The sequence below is a fragment of the Octopus bimaculoides genome, chromosome 1 (genome assembly GCF_046866305.1).
Source record: "Octopus bimaculoides isolate indiv1 chromosome 1, ASM4686630v1, whole genome shotgun sequence".
Lineage (NCBI taxonomy): Eukaryota > Metazoa > Mollusca > Cephalopoda > Octopoda > Octopodidae > Octopus > Octopus bimaculoides.
The window spans coordinates 57,579,315-57,603,646 of NC_142928.1; the positions used below are offsets into that span (position 1 = coordinate 57,579,315).

Sequence of the window (24,332 nt, forward strand, 5' to 3'; positions counted from 1 at the left end):
AGAAGACAAAACAATATATTGCAAGTTTGGTGTTGCACTGTTTCTACCATTCTACTTTCCACCTAATAATAATAATTGTTTCATATGTGTATTTCGTGTGCAAGATTCTTGATGTGGATACGTGTGTTGAAAGAAATACTATTAAACCTTGGGAGAGGCATTATGCCGGTAATAAACACACGCACTGATTTAACAAAAAACTATATACTGTTTATAAATTAATAAAGGACTGAACCAGTGCATGTGTTTATTACCGGCATAATGCCTCTCCCAAGGTTTAATAATAATAATTGTAATTTCTCTTATTTGCCACAAGGACGGTGTATGAGGCAGCATTCAAAAATAAATTTAAGTAGGAACTCTCACTGAACATCATTATAATAATAAAGGGAATAATAACTATTATACTGTTTCTAATTTAGGCATACAGCTAGGAATTTTGTTTTTAATTTCAGCACAACAGCCAGATCAAATACTACAAGACATTTTTTTCCAACACTCTAATGATTGTGACAATTCAGTGCCTTGAATGTTTCTAATTTAGGCACAAGGCTAGTAATTTTGAGGTGGAAGAAGTGTTGTAGCTAATGTCAATCCTTCTATTTAAATGGTGCTTTATTTTATTGACCTCATAGACTTTCATGAGCTTTGAAGTGAGGATATAAAGAGCCCTACCAATAATAATAACAATCCTTTCTGGTATAGGCACAAGGCCTGAAATTTAGGGGAGAGGACTAGGTGATTACATTGACCCCAGCACTTGACTAGTACTTATTTCATCAACCCCAAAAGGATGAAAAACAAAGTTGACCTTGGTGGAATTTGAACTCAGAACGTAACGACAGATGAAATAATGCTTAGTATTTCTCCTGACATGCTAACAATTCTGCCAGCTCACCAAAAATAATAATAATAATAATAATAATAATAATAGTAATAATAATAATAAAAAATTTTTAAAAAATAATAATATCAATTGCTTTTATTTTAAACACAAGGTCAGCAGATTCAAGGGAAGGAGTTAGTCAATACTATTGACCCCAGTACTTGACTGTTACTTTATTTCATTGATCATGGAGGGATGAAAGGCAAAATTGACCTTGGTTGGATTTGAAATCAGAATGTAAAAAGCCAGAACAAAATGTTTTAGTTGTTGTTTTAATAATTTTGCCAATCCACCAATAATAATAAAAATAATAAATTCAAGAACAAATTAGAAGTTGGGCAATAAGAAAATCATCAAAAGCAAAAGCTAGTAAATTATGTGTGTAAGTGTGTGTGCACGCATGCGCATGCATACACACACATACACAGTAATGATATATGTGGTAAGGGGAGAGTGTAATAAAACACTTGCAGCAATATATGATATTCCAAGTAAATAAGAAGAAATAATAAACTTCAACCTTATAATGAACAACAAAATAATGTGAGAAAGCTCGTCCACTGGGAGCTTTTGTGGAACTTTTGAAATACAATGAAATTCTAGTGGGAACATCAGCTACAGAGGAAAAAGAAATGTTTTAAAGGTAGGCGTAATCTTTGAGATTCTCATATCTAATCAGATAAAAGTAAGAATTTCAACCATGAGACTTAGTAGTCAATACAGAAGTAATAAATATTACTGCTTGAAATCTGTTTTGCAATGTAAAAACTTTGAATTATACCAGTGCTATCAGGAACCAATAGAGGCCAAAATTATTTCAGTAAAGATACAAAAGTATAATTAAAAAAAAAAAACAATGCACTTTGTCTGGAATTCCAAATATACAAAATTTATATATATATATAAAACGTAAGCATAGAAGTGGCTGTGTGGTAAATAGCTTGCTTCCAGTGGAAGCCAAAAACAAGGGAAAGAAAAAGCAAGGTGTCTATCCTGGTGGTCGGATGCCTATCCTTCAGGAAAGCAATTACAAATTGCATCTGTAATGAGCAATGCTTTAATCGATCATTGTAAATATAATCAAATTTTTATTGTATATTTAAAATTGTAAATATTTAATCGATACAGCTACTTCACCCCTTTTATGTTTGTCTGTCCTTGTTCGTCCCCTCTTTGTAATGGCCTTTATGGCAAATATTTATGAAATAAAGTAGCTTGCTTAGGAACCACATGGTTCTGGGCTCAGTCCCACTGCGTGGCACGTTGGGCAAGTATCTTCTACTATAGCCTCGGGCTGACCAAAGCCTTGTGAGTGGATTTGGTAGACGGAAACTGAAAGAAGCCCGTCATATGTATGTATATATATATATATATATATATATATATATATATATGTATGTTTGTGTGTCTGTGTTTGTCCTCCCAACATTGCTTAACAACCGATGCTGGTGTGTTTACGTCCCCATGTGTATGTAAATATATATATATATATATATATATATATATATATATATATATATATATATGTATATATATATATATGTATATATCTATATATATGTGTGTATATATATGTATATAAATATATATTCATTTATATATGTATATATACATATATGTGTATATATATGTATATAAATATATATTCATATGTAGATATGTAGATGTATGTAGATATATATATATATGTATATAAATGAATGTATATACATATGTATGTCATCATCGTCGTTTAACGTCTGCTTTCCATGTTAGCATGGGTTGGATGGTTTGACTGAGGACTGGTGAAACCAGATGGCTACACCAGACTCCAATCTGATTTGGCAGAGTTTCTACAGCTGGATGCCCTTCCTAACACCAACCACTGCAAGAGTGTAGTGGGTGCTTTTACGTGCCACTGGCACAAAGGCCACGTTCACTCACTGCATGCAATTAGACTCAGAAAGTTTGTGAGAAGCCCATTGACCCAATTTGCTGACTTTTCTGATGGCACACAAGTGTCTATGAATGATTGAATGACCAAATCCAAGCTTCTCTGCTAGTTCCTCCACCGTTACAATAGAATTTTGCTCCACCAGGGTTTGCGGGACATCCTTGTCTTCTAGGCTGTAGTTTCTGGCTTAGAATTTCTGGAACCACCGTTGACACTGGCTTATGCTTATTGTCCAATTCCCATATACTGCATTAATATTCCTCACACTTTCCATTGCATTTTTGCCTTTATTGAACTCATAAAGCAAAATATACTGAATATGCTCCTTTAACTGCTAAAATTGAACTGCATTCTTCAAAACTTGCACTAAGAATAAGTACAAAGTTCAATTACTACCTGCTTTTATAGTAAGTTGATGCATGTAGTTTATCCCATCTACCTCCAACTTTTAGTTCATGCAATTGAAAAAAACTACATTATTTATGGGATGACCCAATATATATATCAGGTCGTTAAGAATGAAATGTTTTATTTTTAACTGAAAGTTTATTTTACTTTATCTCAACAAAAAGCAATGCAGCTAATCAAATCATGAGCCTAAATTATCAACACAATTTTGTCATTTTATCAGTAGCTTATTTATGCTGGCAGCAAAGAATTCTAGAGAGCAAGAGGTGATGAAATCACAAAAGGCTGTTTTTGCATCTTCTTCAGATTTGAAGTTTTTTCCTTGCAAAAAGTTATCTAATGCCTGAAAAATGTGATAGTCAGTTGGTGCAAGGTCTGGTGAATATGGTGAATGGCAGAGTACTTCCAAGTTCAGTTCCTGCAACTTGAGTAGTGTTCTTTGTGCAACATGTGGTTGAACATTGTCTTGCAAAAATATTGGCCTGTCTCTATTGACCAATCTTGGTTGTTTAATTGCAAGTTCACTCATCATTTCATCCAACTGGTTGATGTATACACCTGCTGTAATTGACATACCAGGTTTTATGAAGCTGTAGTGGATGACACCAGCACTGGACCACCAAACAAACACCATTAACTTTTTTTTGGTGAACATTCCTTTTTGGATTGTGTTTTGGCACATTGCCTGTATCCAACCACCATGCAGAACGCTTGCTATTGTTGAAAAGAACGCATCTTCCATCACATGTAGCAATACAATGTAAAAATGGTTCACTTTTATGCCATGATAGGAACAAATACCAAGTTTCAAAACGATGTATCATTTCATGCTTATTCAGTTCGTGTGGTACCTACTTGTCCAGCTTCTTTACCTTGCCGATTTGTTTTAGATGGTCCAATACAGTTGGAATCAAAACATAAAACCTTGCTGCTAAATCATGCATAGTTTGAGATGTATCCGCTTCCAGTACAGTTTCCAGTTCATCATTATCCACCTTGGTCTCAGGTCTACCACGGGGCTGATTTTCAAGAGTAAAGTCATCAAACCGGAACTTCTTAAATCACCAACGTACAGTGCACTCATTTACCACATCTTCCCCAAACACCTCGTTGATGTTTCAAGTTGTCTGGGATGCATTGGTTCCATGACGGAACTCATATTCATAAACAACACAAATTTTTTATCTATCTATAGGTGCACAAAAATTGATTTACAAAAGAAAACTCATATAATCAGACTCCATGAATTGCATTTTGAAAAGTGATGATGTAACTCTTCAATGTTGTAAAACAAGGAATTGTCAGGATAAAACATTTGAGTTAATAACTATCAAACTTGGTGCATAAGAAAACCGGACATTTCATTCTTAATGACTTGATATATATACACTTTTATTAAAGCTGCAAAATCTTCACAAAACTTTTTACTCAGAGTTTCACGTTTCCATTCGTCAGACACTATTCATCACAGCTGTCCAATGAACGGCAATGTGAAACTGAGTAACAGCTTTGTGAACGTTTTGCAACTTTAATAAAAACATATTACTTTATCTTAGGTTTTCAAGTACTATTTTCTCCATCTAGTTTTGCGTTTATGTGCTTACTTGTGTGTGTGTGTGTATGTATGTATATATATATATATATATATATATATATATATATATATATATATATATATACATATATATATATATATATGAGAGAATTTACGAAAAAAACAACAACAGACGAGGACAGGTGGTGTAAACAACAAAAGAATAGAGAAAGTCTTTAATGTTTCAAGCTATGCTCTTCAACAGAAAGAATTAGGAGAAAAACAAGGAGAAAAACATGGAGAAAAAAAATTTGAATGTTGTGGTCAGCGATCTATCAGAGAGAGAGAGAGAGAGAGAGAGAAATAGGTGCAGCCATGGTTATGTAGTTAAGAACTTCACTTCACATCCATGTGGACTCATTTAGCCCAAAGGGAAGTGTATTGAGAGTTTTCTGCTATAGCCCTGGGTTGACAAATGACTTTGTGAATGAATTTGATAAGCTTGTGTGTGTGTGTGTGTGTGTGTGCGTGCATGCATGCATGTTTGTGTGTGTGTTGATATTCTATGTCTGTTACTGTTTGAGTGAAATGATGGTGATTTTACATATTATGTTGATGTGACTGGTCATTCTGTGCTATCAAAGTTTTCTGGAATAAAAAAAAAGATTTCCTTACTTCAAAAACAGGCAAGAGTTGGAAACAAGAAGTGTATCTTAACTGTAAAACGCTGCCTCAAATAAGTCCTTGTCCAGGCTATGATGTCATGGGAAAATGAACATTAAATGAGCAAATGAAGAAATATCTGAAAGTTTAAACTATGGGATATCTGTTGTTGTACATATATTATATTTCATATTTACATATTTAATAAATATTTTTGTACTAATGAAAACATTATGCTCACACATACGGATTCATATCTATATAAATAGAAAGAGGTGGGGGTGGAATAAATCATATTTTTAGCATACAGTAACTTTTGTACAGTGCAAAGACTGAGGTTTGCAAATATGTGTCTAAGAGAAAAGGCTTATATATATGTAATGTAACTATTTATCATATAATGATTTTGACTGGAATACTTTTTTTAAGATACCTTAGATATTTTGTCTTTGGCAACTCATCTCCAACAGAACTGATTTAAAGCAGAAAAAAAATATTTTTATTGGTTTAGATATCTCCATAATAATCATAGATTTCTTTTTTTTTTTTCCATAGCAGAAACGAAAACTGGTTTACTGAATACATCTGACACATTGAGATATTTGAGTCAATAAAGATAGAAATAAAATACAGAGATGCTTGAATATTCATGAATAAACAGATGTATCAATTGCTAGAATTGTATGCTGATTGTTGGGAGTATGTAGTTGTAAAAATTTATGAAATCTTTGAATTCCCTTTGCTGCCAAAGCAGCAGTTTAGCTCATCATCAGAGCAATTTTGCTATCTGCAATGACTCAGCTATGGCAAATTGGACTAGAAAATGCACCAGTGCTTCTATATAAACCAGATCTTCTACTTTTGAATTCATAAGTTGTCAGAGTGAAATGTCATTAAGAAATATGTAAAAATCTGATTAATCTACTGCAGAAAACCTGTTACCATCATCTATATTCTACTGGAAACCAGATGCTTACAATAAATCTCTTGTGGCAGTGCTGGATTGTGATTTCACATGGGGGCGTTAATACAGGCTGCTATTGCATATGAATTGAGAACAAAATGCCAGCAGTAAAATAACAATGTAAACTGTTTGCTCACTTGTGCTAAACTGTGTTAAAATCTTACTGTTTTACTCTCCTGCTGCTGCTTTGTTTTACATAGAATTTAATAATACTTTAAAAGATAAGATTTACATTTTTGATAAACATTTCTTTTGAATATTCTGTGAAAATTACACATTATCACTTGCATCATTCAATATTGTTATCAAAATAGTAGAGCCCATGGAAGCACAAAATGTATAGATAAATTATGGATTTAACCCTTTCGTTACTAACCCAACTGAAACAGGCTCTGGCTCTGAGTACAAATGTCTTGTTTTCATAAGTTTTGAATTAAAATCTTCCACCAAACCTTAGTCACAATTTATGTTCCTAACACTAGCTGAATGATCACTAAGTTATTTTACTAAATTCTTTGTTATATCTAAAGTAACTGAGAGAAACACAGAGCATCTCAAAATAAATACAGTAACAAAAGGGTTAATGTATATGTAAAACAGGTGGTGATTTGAAACTTGCTGACAAAATATGTTTCAAGAATTCTGGAAAAGGGGGATAAATTACCGTTCTCATTAACAGCTTTGCCTTTTCTGATAATGGCTGTATTCTATGTCACTTCTGTTTAAGCAACTTAGGGATTATGAATATGTACTCAGTATTTTCATTTGATATCTTTGGACATATAATATCATATGTACATTGAAAACATTCTACTGTAGAAAGAAATAAGCTACATATAATCTGGTTGTATTAAGTCCAAATAAGAGAACAAGTATGATGGTCTGGCAATTTAAGGCTTCGGTTATTCCCAAATATATGGAAATGGATATGCAAAAGTTTAAGCCAATGGATGCCAGTATGGAAAGTTGGATATGGTTGTGATAGTGGTGGTCAAGGGAAAGTGAAGCTAAGAAATACCTAAAAAGAAATATTTAGAATTGGATCAAAATATCAAGATGAACTAAAAGGAGTAAAACATAACAAATTTTAACCAGGTACAACTTTTTTCAGATAGGTGATGTACATTTTCACCATATGCTTTTATTTTAAAGATCATATATCACATACCTATTCTATTGGGTTGTCCGGAAATTTCATGCCAATTTATAGTAGCTTACCTTTCGACTTATTTGCCATGAAACCTCCTCAATTCTGAGAAGAGGGTATTTTCAAGTTAAAGGAAAGATAGAAACGCATTGTGCAACAAAATGGTTCATATTTTGTTGATTAAAAATGTAATGGCAAATATTTATTGACCTTTTTCTTTCCCTTAAAAATTGGCACAAACTTTCCAGACAACCCTTGTTGATATGATGTGATGTGATATGTACAGAGCTAGAGCAGATACTTAACAGTTTCTAGTTTAGTACTTTCATTGTCAGTTTATTAATATCAAGTTAACCCTTTATTATCTTTAATGCTTTATAAAATAATATTTTTCATAAACCCACAATGGCTGCAGATCATTTAAATTAGTTTACTCTATCCTACTAAACATCAACTCTTATGACAAATGACTAAGGACAGGCATTTTTCTCTTCAACTAAGCCCTTCTTAACTTCTTGAGAAAGATACTACTCTCCAATCAATATTCTGAAAGGTGGGTGAGAGTAGCAAGATTGACCTTCATGTACAGGCCTTTTCTAATATGCACCTGTAGATCAGAGAATACTGCTGGGAGAAGGATCCTACCCTTTGTCCTCTGGGTAATCCTAGATCAGTGGGTTCTTTGATAGGCCCTTGGTGGTGGTTCCCCTATCAGGATTTCTCACTTCATTCCTTTTCTATATTGGTGTTTTCTATGCCTATGACATACACATGTATGTACATACATATGTACATGCATACATGTGTGTGTGTGTGTGTGTGTGTATATATATATATATATATATATATATATATATATATATATATATAATATCAACACATATAAAAAGTACATAATTGGTTCTGTAAAAATCTAACATTTCTGTAATTTGCCCTTGTCATGTCCTCATGTCTGCTACTTTTGTAGCAAATAAAAATTTATTAGTATTAATGGCAATGATGAATAAGCATTTTACTAAATATGAAACATTAGTGAAGTTCACTATTTATTTTCTAAGTTAAAATTTCAAGGAGGTCAAATTTGTCTTCCATCAGTTCAATAAATCATAATTACCTACCATACCAAATTTAATTTTGAATTAAACAGAAAAAAAAAAATTACTGCATTTAGATTTCACTTTATGAATTGGTTGTAAGTTGACTATGAGAGCATAGGCTAAGTGAATTTATAACTGGAATGTTATAGAATGTGCATGTAAAAAATAAGTAGGGAAAATTTGATGAAGCAGATCTTAACTATGCTCTATAGATGATGTAGGTAGTGCTGATTGTGCCAGAATGTATGTATGTATACCTATCAATTTTTTTTTCTTTTTCACATGAAATTCTGATGTAATATATGCTGTCTGAAACTTATGAGTAAACAAAGTCAGCCTATGTGAAAAATCCAAAATTCCTTTCCACTCCCTCTAAAAAGTTTTTCATAACAAATTCTAATATAACCAGAATCTACATCATCTGAAAAGTATTTGTAGGAAATTTCATTGAAAAATATCTGTTTTTCTGAATGATATGAGAAAACAAAATCAAGGTATGCACTTGTGTAGATATGCCTTAGGCCATTTTTGTTTTGTAGCTTGAGGTTATTAGATATTTTTTCAACATGAGGCTCAGGATTAATTTATCCAAGTGTCACTGGGTTTCTTGTATTTATTTGCTACCAACTAAACAATTGTTTCTTTGAAGTAGTTACAGAATCTGTGTTCAGGGTTTGAAAGCAGCAATGATACTGAGTGTAAAAATAAAATTTAATTGTTTGAGTTTCAAGGAAGAAGAGATATGAAAGACAAGAATTCTCACAAAAATTTGTATAATTAAATAAAAATAAGATCTACTAAGGCATACACCAATGTTTTATTAATTGTTGTTAGAATGTTTTTCTTTACTATTTTTCTGCTATTTATAAGTATTATGGTAAATGCACAAATAGTACAGAAATTTTTTGATTTTTGTCTGAAACATGATTTAGTTTAGTGTTTGCTTCTAAAATATATTAACTTTGTTAATTTGTTACTTCCAAGAAAATAAAATGCTTTTATGAAACCTATATGTATATAAGTGACATAAACATCAAGGTGAATCAGAAAATAATGCAAATAAAAATTACTTTACTTTCTGACTCACCCTTGTATATACATATACGTGTGCAGTGCAACTCAGTCACTGATGTGGACTGTTTTTAGTTAAAGCTATGGCTTTAAATCTGCCCAGGGTTATCTCTCTTTGGTATTTCCCATTGAGATAGGCTAGAGAGTTAGGAATGCATGTCTGGGAATCCACTATAGGGAAGCACTGGACAGATATGGTTTAGGTTGATCTCAGCAGTCTTGGAGAGTCTCCACATACCACAGGTACAGTCCCTTCCTCTATGTCAGACTAATAAAAAAAGAATAATGTTGTATCTTTCCATTTAGCGCTTTGAGCTGATGTGTGCTTCCACAAGTTTGGGCAACGTTTTTAGATAAGCAGGCCACATAAGACATAGCTTGTCATCAGGTAGGCTAAACTACTAAAAAAAATTCAAGGAAATTTTCCATTAAGTTTGTCATTTAGAAAATCCTGTAGATCACAATTTGTCCGTGACTGCTCTATATGGTAGCTCCAGTTACTAGAAAAAGCAGCCAAATCTGCCTCAAATTTGGCTACTATTTCTAGCAGATGGAGCTATCATGTAGGAAAGGACATAATTAACTAATATAACCGTACATAGATTTAAAAAGACAGGATAGATGGTTGGTCCTGGCTGAAATGCCTTTGATCATAGATCTGCTCATTCAGAGCTCACTGGAGCTAAACAACAACTGATAACACAATTAAAACAGTGTATAGCATAGTGTTGCAATAGTGACTGATCAAAGATGTTGCTAAATGACAAATAGTAATTATACTCGTGACTAATTAAGCATAGCTGATTAGTAATACAATGCATCTGTGCTATGGAATTGTGCTAAACTCCTGGAAAACCATGTGTGTGTTTGTTTCTTTGTCCATTTTTGTTTTGCTGTTGATGTTGTTGTTTTTTTGGGGGGGGGCTTTTTATTTTTCATGTTGTTTAGTTTGATGTCAGTCCTGATTGAACAAGCCTATGGCCTAAAAAGTTCCAGCCGTAACCATCATTTTTTTTTATATCTAGGACATTACTGAGTGCAACTATTTTTAAGACAGTAGGATATGATTTGAGGGAATCCTGCTGCTTTTTCTAGAAGGCTTAATGGCTGCATATAGGCATACTTTTTTCTTTGGTTGAGATGAGTGTCACTCTCACACTCTTAGTTCACCTTTCTTGCTCTGTATTATCACATAAAAAACCAAAAACCTAGTTTTCAGCAACTGAATTGTATTTAATCTTTTTTTTTTTTATGTATAGTTATATAGGATTGAGCTTTGAACACTTCAAATTTGGCAATCTGTAGCAGGCGGGGGGGTGATAGAGAGACAGTGACTCAGAGAGAAGAGCACATGAAACACAAAATGGGCCACTTAGGAGTCTCCTTTAAGTGACTCCTCGACCTGCTAAAAACAGCAGTTGAATCTACCTCAAATTACATCATAAACAGAGAACACATTGTGTAGTGTAGTCCACTGATGGCCATGGCTGAAATGGCTTCAACCATTCTATCACTGGTTTGTTTAACTCATTTTTTTTAACCATATTCCTATTGAAATTAATTGCCATTGTGTGAATTAATTTTGAAAATAATGAAGAATTTCTGGAAATAACTTTGCCCACTTTAAAACAGGAAATTTGTGTAATAGAACTAAAGCCAATCTTTGGCAGGTTTGTATCAGAAGGGTTAAGCAGAACTAATCAGGTGCTAAACAACAACAGCAACACAGCAGTCTTGATGACATTCACACCAAGGTATAAATCAGATATTTCAACCTTTAGGAAATGGTAGTAGCCATAAGAAATTTTTGAATATAGAGAGATAGGTGGAGGCGCAATGGCCCAGTGGTTAGAGCAGCAGACTCGCGGTCATAGGATCACGGTTTCGATTCCCAGACCGAGTGTTGTGAGTGTTTATTGAGCGAAAACACCTAAAGCTCTACAAGGCTCCAGCAGGGGATGGTGGTGAACCCTGCTGTACTCTTTCACCACAACTTTCTCTTACTTCCTGTTTCTGTTGCGCCTGTAATTCAAAGGGTCGGACTTGTCACACTGTGTCACGCTGAATATCCCCAAGAACTACGTTAAGGGTACACGTGTCTGTGGAGTGCTCAGCCACTTGCACGTTAATTTCACGAGCAGGCTATTCCGTTGATCGGATCAACTGGAACCCTCGATGTCGTAAGCGACGGAGTGCCAACAACAACAACAGAGAAATAGAGGCTTTACATTCAGTTATTTGGCTTTATACTTTCGTATAACACTGGTCATCTTTCTATTTTTTACAGAGCAGTTTAGAATAGTTTAATGATAAAAATGATGAAGTATTCAGTAAGTTGGTTTAAGATGATTTTTTTTCTTAAATACAAATATAGTCAATTGTAACTCAATCAAACCACTAACCTGATATTGTAAACGTCCCAATCATTTTGGAGTCTAGGTAATTAATCTGCATAGTAATATTGGTTTCAAATTTTAGCACCAGGCCAGCAATTTTAGGGAAGGGTTAAGTCGATTGCATCTACTCCAGTGTTCAACTGGCACTTATTTTATTGACCCAAAAAAAGATGAAAGGCAAAGTCTACCTCGGCAGCATTTGAATTCAGAATGTAAAGATGGACAAAATGCTGCTAAAGATTTTCCCTGCATTGCTAACAATTCTGCCAACTCACCACCTTAATCTATAAGGTAATATAGATTATTGGGACTCATAGCTAAATTTTTATGAGTGGTTGGCGTTAGGAAGGGCATCCAGCTGTAGAAACTCTGCCAAATCAGACTGGAGCCTGGTGTTGCCATCCAGTTTCACCAGTCCTCAGTCAAATCGTCCAACCCATGCTAGCATGGAAAGCGGACGTTAAACGATGATGATGATGATGATGATGATGATTATGTATGTACAGTTCCAAGGCATACTTTTACTGTTTCTTATAACATTCTCTCTCTCTCTCTCTCTCTATATATATATATATATATATCTACATTAACTCTTCACTACCTGCTTTTGCTGTGAATACGTCTCCCCCTTCTCTCTCTCTCTCCTATTCTCTGATGTGTATGTGAGTATGTGTGTGTTATAATTTTAATCAAAGGATTAAGAAGACCATTATGCAAGTAATCAGTATGTATTAAATTGGGGTTTATGCATCATTTTATGTCTTTTTTCCATACTATCATGAGTTGGACTTCACCAAACATATGTACATGCACACACATACACACACACAGATGCATATAAAGTATGTGTGTTTCTGCGTGTGTGTGTGTGGTTATGTACATGTATAAATATATATATATAGCGAGGTAGGTAGATAGACAGATAGATATGTGTACTTGTATATGCATATATATATGTGTGTGTGTGTATATGTATATATATATGAATATATATGTGTCTATACACACACACACAAGCTGTCAAGATAGATTTTCTCATGGAATTTTAGTTTTGGATTCTCGTGTGCAACTAACACCTTCACAATTACTGTTTTATGAGTATCTTTTTCCAGTTTTGGTTTTTGTCTATTTCATTATTTTATTATTATTATCATTATTATTGTTGTTATTATTGTATTCTAATCATTATATGTATTCTCAATGCCATAAATAGTCTATGACTACAATGCCATATATTCATAATGTCCCAATGCATTGCCCACATTTTAGTGTATTACATTAGGTTCTGCGTGCTAATTAAAATTCGTGCTGAGAGGCATATAGGTGCATTGGGATTTTGTTATGCCCATAAGACTTGCTTAAAACTGAGCTATTCGTGCAGTAAAAATTTGGAAATTTCTATCATTCCCTGTGGTCCCTTCTCCCTAATTTGATTTTGTCTTTGATCGCTAAAAGTTTAATGAGATTCTCCATAAAAAGTGAATCCACAATCTTGAGAACTTGTACACTCCCCTAGCAATGACTAGGAAGAGATAATTTTCTCACTTTCAGCATGTTCTTGAAATTTTTTTCTTTTTTACATTCATTTTACATTTACTTTGAGCTTTCCATGCTTCTTTCATTGTAATTGTTGCTGTTGCTCGTCTTTTTTCCCCATGTAGATGTTATTTTTGTTCTCTTTTACTTCTTTTAGTAGTAGTTGTTATCTAAAATGGATAGGAGAAACTAGACTGCATACTATTACCTTAAAGCAGCTTGAAATAATAAATCACTTGCATATCTACAAACACAACTGTTATTTACATGAGATTGTTGTCATAAAATTGGTGTTAATATTATGTTCTTGCATTCTTGGGTAGTGGTTCTGAAACAGTGCAGCATGGCACACTAGTGTACCACAAGGGGTGCCTTGTCATGCTGTAGATTTTTTTTTTTTTTCAAATATAATTTAAAGCTTTAGAAAATTCATACCAATGCTTGAGTGTCTTAAAAAAACATGTTATATACAAGTTTGATTAATGATTATACATAAATATGATAAATAAAACCAAACAAAGCAAAACTTTTCAATATTTTTCCTAAATTTTAAATGTTAAAATATAGGATTGTTTTAAATTCTCTATACAAGGTGCAGCCATAATTTTTTATTTGATTTCCATTGCATCACAAAGTCAAAAAGATTATAAACAACTGTTCTAGGCCAATGCTCTTTGTATTTCATATCACTATCTCTCTCTCTCTCTCTCTCTCTCTCTCTCCATATATAATTTCAACAAATGGCTCTTCCTTTGGTCATTAGTTAGTTATGTCCCAGGACAATCATTTAAAAGCATTTGTGATTTTATGTGATATTTCTATAATTCCAATGGACAGATCTTCCTTTCTTACTTGTTTCTATAAATGATTTACTTTCCATCTAGATTTAAGAGATTTCATCATACTTCTTGAACCAACAAATAATTGTACATGTATTTTTATGAGTATATGATTACATACTTACTTATATACATGCACACTCATTTGTCATAAGTCGATAAAATAAATACCTATAAGAATGTTTCTTTGTCAGACTATATATTTCATTATTTCATTTGGTATTCTCTCCAATTATATTTATGAGTTAGACCAGACACTGAATTGAACATGCTATTTTACCAACCTGGTCTCCAGTTTAGCAATGTGATTACAAAAGTTATTTTTACTTGTAGTAAGACATATATGGAAATTATCACAACAGCCAAGATTTACTTTCCATATGGACAAATTGTCAGAAAATCTAAAACAAAAATTACCACCCCCACCTCTAAACACACTACCTTGAAGGTGTGTCACCAACACATCTCCACCACCATCTTTTTTCTCTTTCTTTCCTTCCTTTTCTAACTGGAGTATGTTTATCTTACAAATTATTTGGTGAGTTATTTGGCAATGTTGGTGCCTTAAAAAAAGCATCCAATGCACTCTGGAAACTGGTTGGCATCAGGAAGGGTATCCAACTGTAGAAACTATGCCAAAGCAGACAGTAGAACTTGCCACAGTCCTCTGGATTGCCAGCCTCCTGTCAAAACCTACGCCCATGCCGGCATATGAAAAACAGTTAAATTATTATATTCTTTTATTTGTTTCTGTCATTTGACTGTGGGCATGCTGGAGCACTGCCTTTAGAGCACACACACACACGTATATATATATATATATATATATATATATATATATATATATTCGCTATGATAGATCGCTGACCACTACATATATATATTTTTTTCTCCTTGTTTCTCTCCTTATTTCTTCCTGTGTTCCTTTCAGTTGAAGAACGTAGCTCGAAACGTCAAAGACTTTCTCTATTCCAGAGCGTTAAACTAATACATCCATTTGTTGTTTACACCACCTGTCTTCGTCTATTGTTTTTTTCGTAAATTCTCCCATTTATATATATATATATATATATATATATATATATATATACGAGAATCTCCATGAATTCAACAGAACTTTGTGTTTTTATCCAAAATGAAGACAAACACCACTCCTCCATGTGATCAGCTTGAAAAATTTGTTAGGATATTAAGATATTTTTCTTAACATGAAACCAATGGTAGCCTTAATACACAAATAAAGAAATTCTATCCACCAATGCCGTGTTGAGCACTCGTTTTATGTATATATACATATATACAAAATGCAATTTCAAGGTACAAATTCCAAACGCAAAGGTTCTCCGTATTTCATTATCATTATTTATATCACTTATTTCTTTTGAATTGTGAGTGAGCTAAGATGATAAAAAATTCAATTGTGAAAAGATGAATAATGATTACTAATTTGTTTAAAACTTGATTCAAAATCAGTGTTTATTAGGAAAGAATACAGAGAAATTAATCCCAGTATATAATAGGTGATCTTTTTTTTTTATATGAGCCTATACTGAGGCAGTTTAGTTGTGGAGGACAAAAACATTGTTATGAGCTCATCTCATAAAAATAATGACAATCATCATTTTACATCTGATTTCCATGTTGGCATGATACCTGTAATATACTGTAATTTATTTGTCTGTAGACTCTCTGTACATTGATCTGGGGACAAGTTTTTTAAAAAATCAATATTTTGATTTAACCTTTTACAGAATTGAATTCTTTACTAACTCAGATCTTTCACAATTCAAAGTAAATAAGTAACTCATATAAATAATGTTGCATTATGTAGAATCTTTTGAGTTCATATTTTAAACTTTAAATTGCATTATATATATAATATATATAATCATATATATAATGTGTGTGTGTGTGTGTGTGTGTGTATAAAGATAGATTGATTGATTTTGATTTGTTGTTTTTATTTTTGTTTCTGTCTGTGTTTTCTGACAGTTTTTCCATGGTTGGAGGGTAAATCTTGATTGTTGTGGTAATTTCTATACATGTCTTACCATGAGTAAAAGTAACTGCTTGTAACCACATTGCCAATATTTGGAGACTCACTCATTGAGTGGTAAGGTGTAAGTTAGCCATGTTAGTTTTGGCAGAAAGAGAATTAACTAGAAATAAGGTGGATCTTACATCTAAAATGAAAATTCTTTGAATAGCAAAAGCAGCTTCTCTTAGATTTTGTCCAATGCCCCGAGGGAAATTAAAGGTGCACAAATCTTCGTATGAGCAGTATTCAATTAATGGCCTGGCTTGAAACTTGTAAAAGGCAAGCAGGTGCTGAAAGTCAGAATAACATGCTTCTTTGGATTGGGGAAGAAAAAAAAACAATTTCTTATCTGTAACCTCTACAACTAAGATATATTCTTGCTAGATAATATTTACTTGAGAATGTTACACCTGTTATATTGCCTGTAGAAGAGTAAAGGATAACTGGATAAAATGCTCAAAATAGTTGTATGAGAAATGATTAGAGCTGAACAAATTAGATAGATGCTTGTTCTTACGAAATTCATTGATTTATCGTTGGTTACTGTTGTACAGCCTTAAATAGACAGTGAGTGTTATCTAAGGCCATAGCCAAAGAGAGTTCTCTGAAATTATGCTGTCATTGCCAATTACTGCTATCCAAAGCTACAGCACTAGAGTCAATGAGGGCTGTCTGAGGTTTTAATGACATAGCCAATGAAGGCTGTAGCTATGCTGTCACAGCTAATGATTGCTAACTGCAGCTGTAATACTCTACCTAGTAAGAGTTATTTGTAACAATAATTTATTCATGTTTTTAAGTAAATCACTGCAGCTTAAAAATATTCTGATTTTAATACATCATTATATTGTCATTTATCTTATGCCTGGCATTATTTTAGATTGATTACTCATAACTTGACATTTAAACGGTTATATTGTCTGATATGAAATTAATTTTTAAGTGCTGCATCTTTACACTAAACACAACTGGCATAAGTTTGAGTAAATTACAGTTCTTCTTTGGAAAGTTTATTTTAAATGGTCCCCACCAAAAATGAAATTAAAAACTGGAAATAGATATTTTGCTTTAAAAACTTCAATAAAAAACTAGCGAACATATACTTTGGTATATGCTCATCAGTTTGTGTTCTTACATTTACATAGATGTAAGCCAATAATTAACTCTGCTGAGAAAATCCTATGCAAAAATAGTGTCAAAGAAAGTTTGGCAACAAACAACATTGGGATGTTATAAGCATAGATAATAGTGGGAGTTTCTTGGAGCCATATAAATTGTAACAACCATAGAGTAATACCAAAAGAAAATAAAAACGTTTTGCCAATAAAGATTAATTTACTCCATTTGATCTACAAAATGTATAGCCTCTGATACATGCTAATGCTGCTTCAATTTCTGTTCAGTATCATCTTCAAACAATTTGAATAGCATTGTATATATCTTAGAAATCAAAGTTAGATTTTTGTCAACTTGGCAAACATCAGAATAGGTTATTTGTTTGTTTTGTTATGTTATTATGTCATTAGTTACATTCATGATTGTGATCCCAGAATTTTATTCACATAAAGCTACTCACAGAATGTGTAAGTAAGGAGGGAATGTGTTATGTGAATGCGTGCAGAAATGTAATGTCATGTTATCAGGTGATGTAGTTACATCAGGTTACCAAAATATTTTTATAAATGCTCTTGTGACAATCCTGTTCATTGATCTCATACATAATGATTTTTTTTTTTCTTCACATTTTCATTTCTATTTGTTTGCTCCATTGTACTAAAACCACCATTGACCATCAAAACCAAAATTTCATATTCTATGTAATTTATTACTCTGCTCAGAGTGACATATGCCGATGATGAGAAAAATGTAGGTAGCTTATGAGACATATCAACTCTGATATTTTCTTTTCTCTATACACTTTATTAGTATATGTATGTGTGCATTTAGTTTCAATCCCAATGATTATTTCCTTGAATCCATCATCCTAATATATAGCAAGATAAATTGTATCACTGTCATATGTCATATATGTGATATACTGGTACAATATATCAGTTCTTAAATCTTCAATGTGAACATCAAACATCATTTACTAAACAGTAAATCAAACCAACATGGCTTTATAATTACCGTAACGATGTATATCAATTCAGTGGTTTAAAATCTTCTGGTTTTTACAATAACAAAGTAAAAATAATAATCTCTGATTACAGAACAAAGATTTCGATGTTTATATTAGTTCTTCCTCATGATATGTTATTGTTCTCACCTGTAATATATAAAACCTGTTCAGTCTGCTTAAATGTATTTGTTCTCTTTTTTTAAGCCAAGATATGTTAAATGGATCAATGATTTAGCCAGGGACTATGAAATTACTGTGACAAACCAGATGTACTTTTTATACAAATTAGCATTAACATCTTGAGACTATAATCTGTATATATGTGTTTGTTTACATAGTGATTTCAATTTAAAGTATAGCTCTTAATTGTTTATCCGATCAATTATCAGCATAACTTACCTTTATTTACAGACTCACAATCCTTGGATGATGGAAAGCCTGAAAAAGTATCCCCAACTAACAGTGTCATATCTACAATGGCTGCTGATAGCACTGAAGATGATACAATGGGAGACTACACTTGCGAAATGTGTAGTGCCACATTTCACAGCTTAAACCAGTTTATGAACCACAGAAACTTTGAATGTCTAGGAGGTAGGTATTTTTCTACATTAATAAGATCATATCATTAGAAATATAGTAAATGTAGACATTTGAATTGGATCCGTTTTGTGAAATTATTAAATATTAAAACTATATTGCTCAAAATGAAGGCCTCACATTGTTCGCAATAATTCTTATTAAAACTGCATCAAAAATTTTTTTCACTATTCCACTTCCTGCTACTGAAAGAACATGTAGACAAAACAAATATTTTAATGTCTATACATACATATATATATATATATATATATATATATATATATATACACACACACACACACACACACACACACACACACGCACACACACGCACATGCACACACGCATTTGGAAGTGCCTAACAAAATAATCTAATTATTACTGTTGTTGTCATAGCAATAGAAAAATTCAAATTTTCTTTTAATCAAAACTCATCTAATTATTACAAATGAGCAAATGAAAATGGTTGTATCAAATTATAAGAGTATAGTCATGATAAACACACCTGGCTCATTCCATTAACAGCAGTTTAATATGACATGATGTAAAGAAAGTTCTAAATTTAAAAAGACAATTATTCTATGAGTAGTGTCATGATACACAACACACCAGGACCACTCCTTTACAGCTGTTAACCAAAGGAATGGTAGCCAGTTGTAAAAGCCCATCGAATACAATGAACAGAACCAAGATATGTCAAAAGATAATATATTGTTGATCTGTTCAATGCACTCCAGCATTAAAAAAATATATATATATATGAAACCATGATGATGATGATGTTGATGAAGACAACAACAATGATGACAAATTGTCAGATATTCTTGTTAGATCAATGAAAGAGCTACATAAGAAGTTTAGGGTCTCTGGTCAGTTGCAACTCCTAAAACTTAAGTCTTTTGGTTCGTTCATGTCACATTTCTGGAAATAACATCTGTTAATTACTCACCATGGCTTCTTTAACTTCTGTCAGATTTCAGAGAGTAAAAAATATTTTGTCTGCCAGAATATTAAAATGACAATGTAGGTAAATGATGCTAAGTGTCTCAACTTACTATGGAAACTAGTTCTAGAATGAAGATTCGAAAGGAAATGTATCAGAGATAAAGTTTTTATTGTAATGACATCATAAGTGCATCACAGGATGTGATCTAACTTTGCAAGAGTAAAGAATGCAATCTACAGATTCATAAAATGAATGTTATTGCTAAATATGAAAACACCTAGCGGGAAGTCTGTTGTAGTTCTGTGCAAATTATGACTTGCTGTCTTAGGATTATTAGTAGATTGTTATCTAATTGACTTAATTCAGGAAATATATTAGGATAGTGGTTATTGCGGTGAACCCATGAAACTTTAAGTTAGTGGATGATTGTGATGACCAAATGCTAGCACTGGTATTGTGGTGTGTAAGAGAGATTACATATGAAATGCACAAGAATATCTGTAAGGCTGTTGTATGAATCTATCTGAAAATATGATGTAACACTTTATATGAACGCTGAGAGTTAGATTGAAGATGCTGAAGTAAATGATTCTAATCTCTGTAAACTGATGAAACCTTATCTAAGAGGATATGGATGTGGTCAGTATTATCATCTCTCACAATAATGCTTTGATATTTATCCCAAAAAAAGGTAAAGATGACTCCAGTGGAATTTGAACCCATGGTTAATGTGCTATTGAGTTTTGTATAATTCAAGACATTAAGGTCACCAACTCTGTTCAAACCATGCCAACATGGAAGACAGATGTTAACTGATGGTGGTGGTGGTGGTGGTGGCGGCGGCAGCAGCGGTGAGGCGGAGGGGGGGGGGGGGGGAGGAAGTAACAGAACTTTTAATATGTGCATAAAAAAAAATACAATCAAAAACTACTTGTTGTATAAAATAGTAGTGAAGCATTTTTTTATATACCAATTTCTCTAGTATGTATGGAGAATTTGGTCATAGCACAAGGAAAGAAGTAGGTGTTTTGTAATACATAGATAACATAGCAGTGAATGTGATGGTAATTGTGAGAGTGTTTCAAAACAAAGTTAGGTCTACAATACAGTTACTTGAAAGACAGTTTAGTGATACAGAAAATACTTCAGTGGTTGTACATTTACAGATAGGTACTGGTTTTGAATAGTATTGAAAATAGTAGGCAATTCCTCAGGGATGAAGCATGTGCTTGGAGTGAATGTTCATTTAGGCAACATGGTAGTGAAATAATAGCATTCTAGATCAAGCAATAAAAGATAAAAGTCAAGCTTGGAAAGTGTGGAAGAAAGATAGTTGCAGACAAGACAATTATATATGGCCTGTTGACACCATATTTGCTATTCATCTCTATGCTCCATTAACTCTTAATATCTGGCTAACTGATAGGTAACCAGTAAAATAATTAACTAACTTGTTTTCTGAAGTTTCATTATAGATAACTGCTTCATTTGTATCAGATGCATTCAGAAGTTTCACACCATTCTCATCTATAATAGTATGTATGTTCAGAGATTCTATCTAGAACTTTTTAGCTAATGCCAGTACTACTACTATTATTTCCTGACCAAAAGAATATACAACTATCCTGACTCTTTCTAATGATTAGTCTCAATATGCTTTCAATTTCTCTTCTCAGTTTATAGGCCTGATGTCATCTACAGCACAAAAACACTCTACAGGCAAAATTTCATATACTCCAATGTATACAACTAGATATCCAAAGGCACTGTGTGCATTATATGTGTGTGTGTGTTTATACATACATATGCACACACATGCATAGACTATATACTCATTGTATTGATCAAAGTTGATTGTTACTTACTAACACATTGAATAGATTCAGAAGTAAAATGTGAAATCAAAACAGGAACAGCAAAATGACACAGCATAAACTATGATTGAAATCATTTAAATATTAGAAGGCCTAGCTGTGTATACTTACATTATCATTTCTCTCACTGATAGACTTTCCAATGTTCAAATTTATATCAGCCTTTCTGATTTGCACTGTGTTATACATAAAATTATATTATTAGAGTAGTATAGTTTGCATGAATCATTATCTGGTATAGATAAATGATTATAAGTTTTTTAAAACCAAAACAATGCAAGTTATAAGAAATAATACAAGTTGATGGTTTGTAATTTTATTGTATATTTCAATATTTCGGGGTTAGGATCACCTCTTCAGAAAATCTCTTCAGAGAGATGGTGTTGTGAGACGACTTTTCTCTTCTGTAGTGTGTTTATATGATGGGTTGGCAAGCCATAAAAACACAAATGTACAAATTCAGCTGTCGACTACAGTTGTAACCTAATTTATGGCTGGTTTGTATAGCAGCTGCATATACTGTGTTCCTGAAGGGGAACTGCATGCAGTTATGTCTTTTCTGAGGAGCAGTTAACAAATCATGAAATAGTCCATCAGGAAACTCCCCACTTTTATTTTTTCTGCTTATGAGGAAGCTTTCTGTACTATACAAAGAGTGTGTTTACATTCCTATCACAGCTAGACTTCATAATATTTAAAAGAAATTTAGTAGTTTCTTTTGAAATGCTACTGAAAATCTTTGTTGTAAGTGCAAGAACATGTACTTCTGAAAGTTATGTTTTTTTTAATAACCTTCTATAATAGGTACAATAAGAAAAAAAAAAGATAGACATGTTCCTGCCATAGCCATTCAGTCAATATATTGTTTACTTTATGCAAAACATATTATTTATCATTTAATGTCAAACTTTTCGCTGCACCAACTACAACCTGTGATCTGCTCACTAACACAATTCCACTGCATCTAGTTTGTGGTGAGTTTGTTGTTGGTTGGTATAACAAATGATAAATGTTTCAGTAAAGTTAACAGTCTTTGCATAGTTTTAAATGGTTGATATGTGTCTTCCGTGCTGCAATCATATTAGTTGCAACACACAATCTCAGATCAAATCACTAACCTGGCAAGTACATCTCTGAAATATATTGTTTAATATAATGTTAAAATTGGAACAACTGAAAAGATTAGTCCCTTGAAATCACTGCCATCAGCCTTCTGTAAAGATGTAAAAGAGATAATCTGGAGTATAAACACTGTCATTATGAAATATATCAAGTATATCATTTTATGTCCATATTCCAATAATGAAAGTGTGTGCATATGTGTGTATATGCACAAACATATATCTGTATGTGTATGTGTATACATATATACACACACATATACACATATATAACCCAGAACACACACATTTGAAAAGCTGAACACAATGTGAAAACTTCTTTCAGCAAAGTTTGTGTCATTCTGTTTTTTGAAAAAATATTTTTAATGATTAATAATTTTTTAGAAAATCTTTCTTTACATAATGTAACTGTATCAAATATTTTTAAAGGCTCTCACCTTCACTTATAAATTCACCAAAATCTCTAACAATGAAATTAGTATTATCATTACAGCAAGACATATTCTTATCAGTTTCAAGGGTGGGTATGTGTGTGTGTGTGTGTGTGTGTGTGTGTGTGTGTGCGTGCGTGCATGCATACACACCTATGTAAAAATGGGATTCTTTTCTCCAACCCATCATGGCTTTTTCTCAGTCATTATTATTCTGTCTCTTGGACCACATTGCTTTCTATCACCATTCTATCCTCCTGGTCAATTTTTCCAGTACATTCATACACATCTCAGAATACTGAATCTCTCTATTCATTCATACTTCTATCACATCCCTCTTATCACTTATCACTTGTCACTAACCTCTATTATTCTCCCATTATTTCTCACTCACCATACTTGGCTGTTAATGAGACTAAGGAAAGAAATGGATCTCTCCTTTGCACTGCAACCAGTGTGTGTGATCATCAGCAGCAGCAACATTTAATGTCTGTTTCCCATGCTGGCATGGGTTGGACAGTTGACAGGATCTGGCAAGCTACAATGTCAGTCTTGGCATGGTTTCTATGGTTAGTTGCCCTTCCTAACACCTATATATGTGTGTGTGAAGGCAAGGATGTGTGGCTGAGAAGCTCATTTCCCAACCACATAGTTTTGGGTTCAGTCCCACTAAACAGCACTTTAGTGTCTTCTACTACAGACCCTTGGAGGTAAATTTGATAAGTGGAAACAAAAAGAAACCTG

General features: G+C 32.9%; 1 protein-coding gene across 9 annotated transcripts in view; it reads left to right on the top strand.

Moving 5' to 3' along the window:
- The window catches only part of LOC106881035 (zinc finger protein 423), a 268,464-nt gene that overhangs the window by 130,837 nt on the left and 113,295 nt on the right, over positions 1 to 24,332 (top strand). For all 9 annotated transcript variants that reach the window (XR_016241680.1, XR_016241684.1, XR_016241679.1 and 6 more), the window contains one exon: positions 19,046 to 19,228. Coding sequence is in view for 3 of the 9 variants with exons in the window: in XM_052966837.2 (XP_052822797.1) it covers positions 19,046 to 19,228 (183 nt within the window). In the remaining 6 variants the exon portion in view is untranslated. The remainder of the gene's footprint in view (positions 1 to 19,045; positions 19,229 to 24,332) is intronic.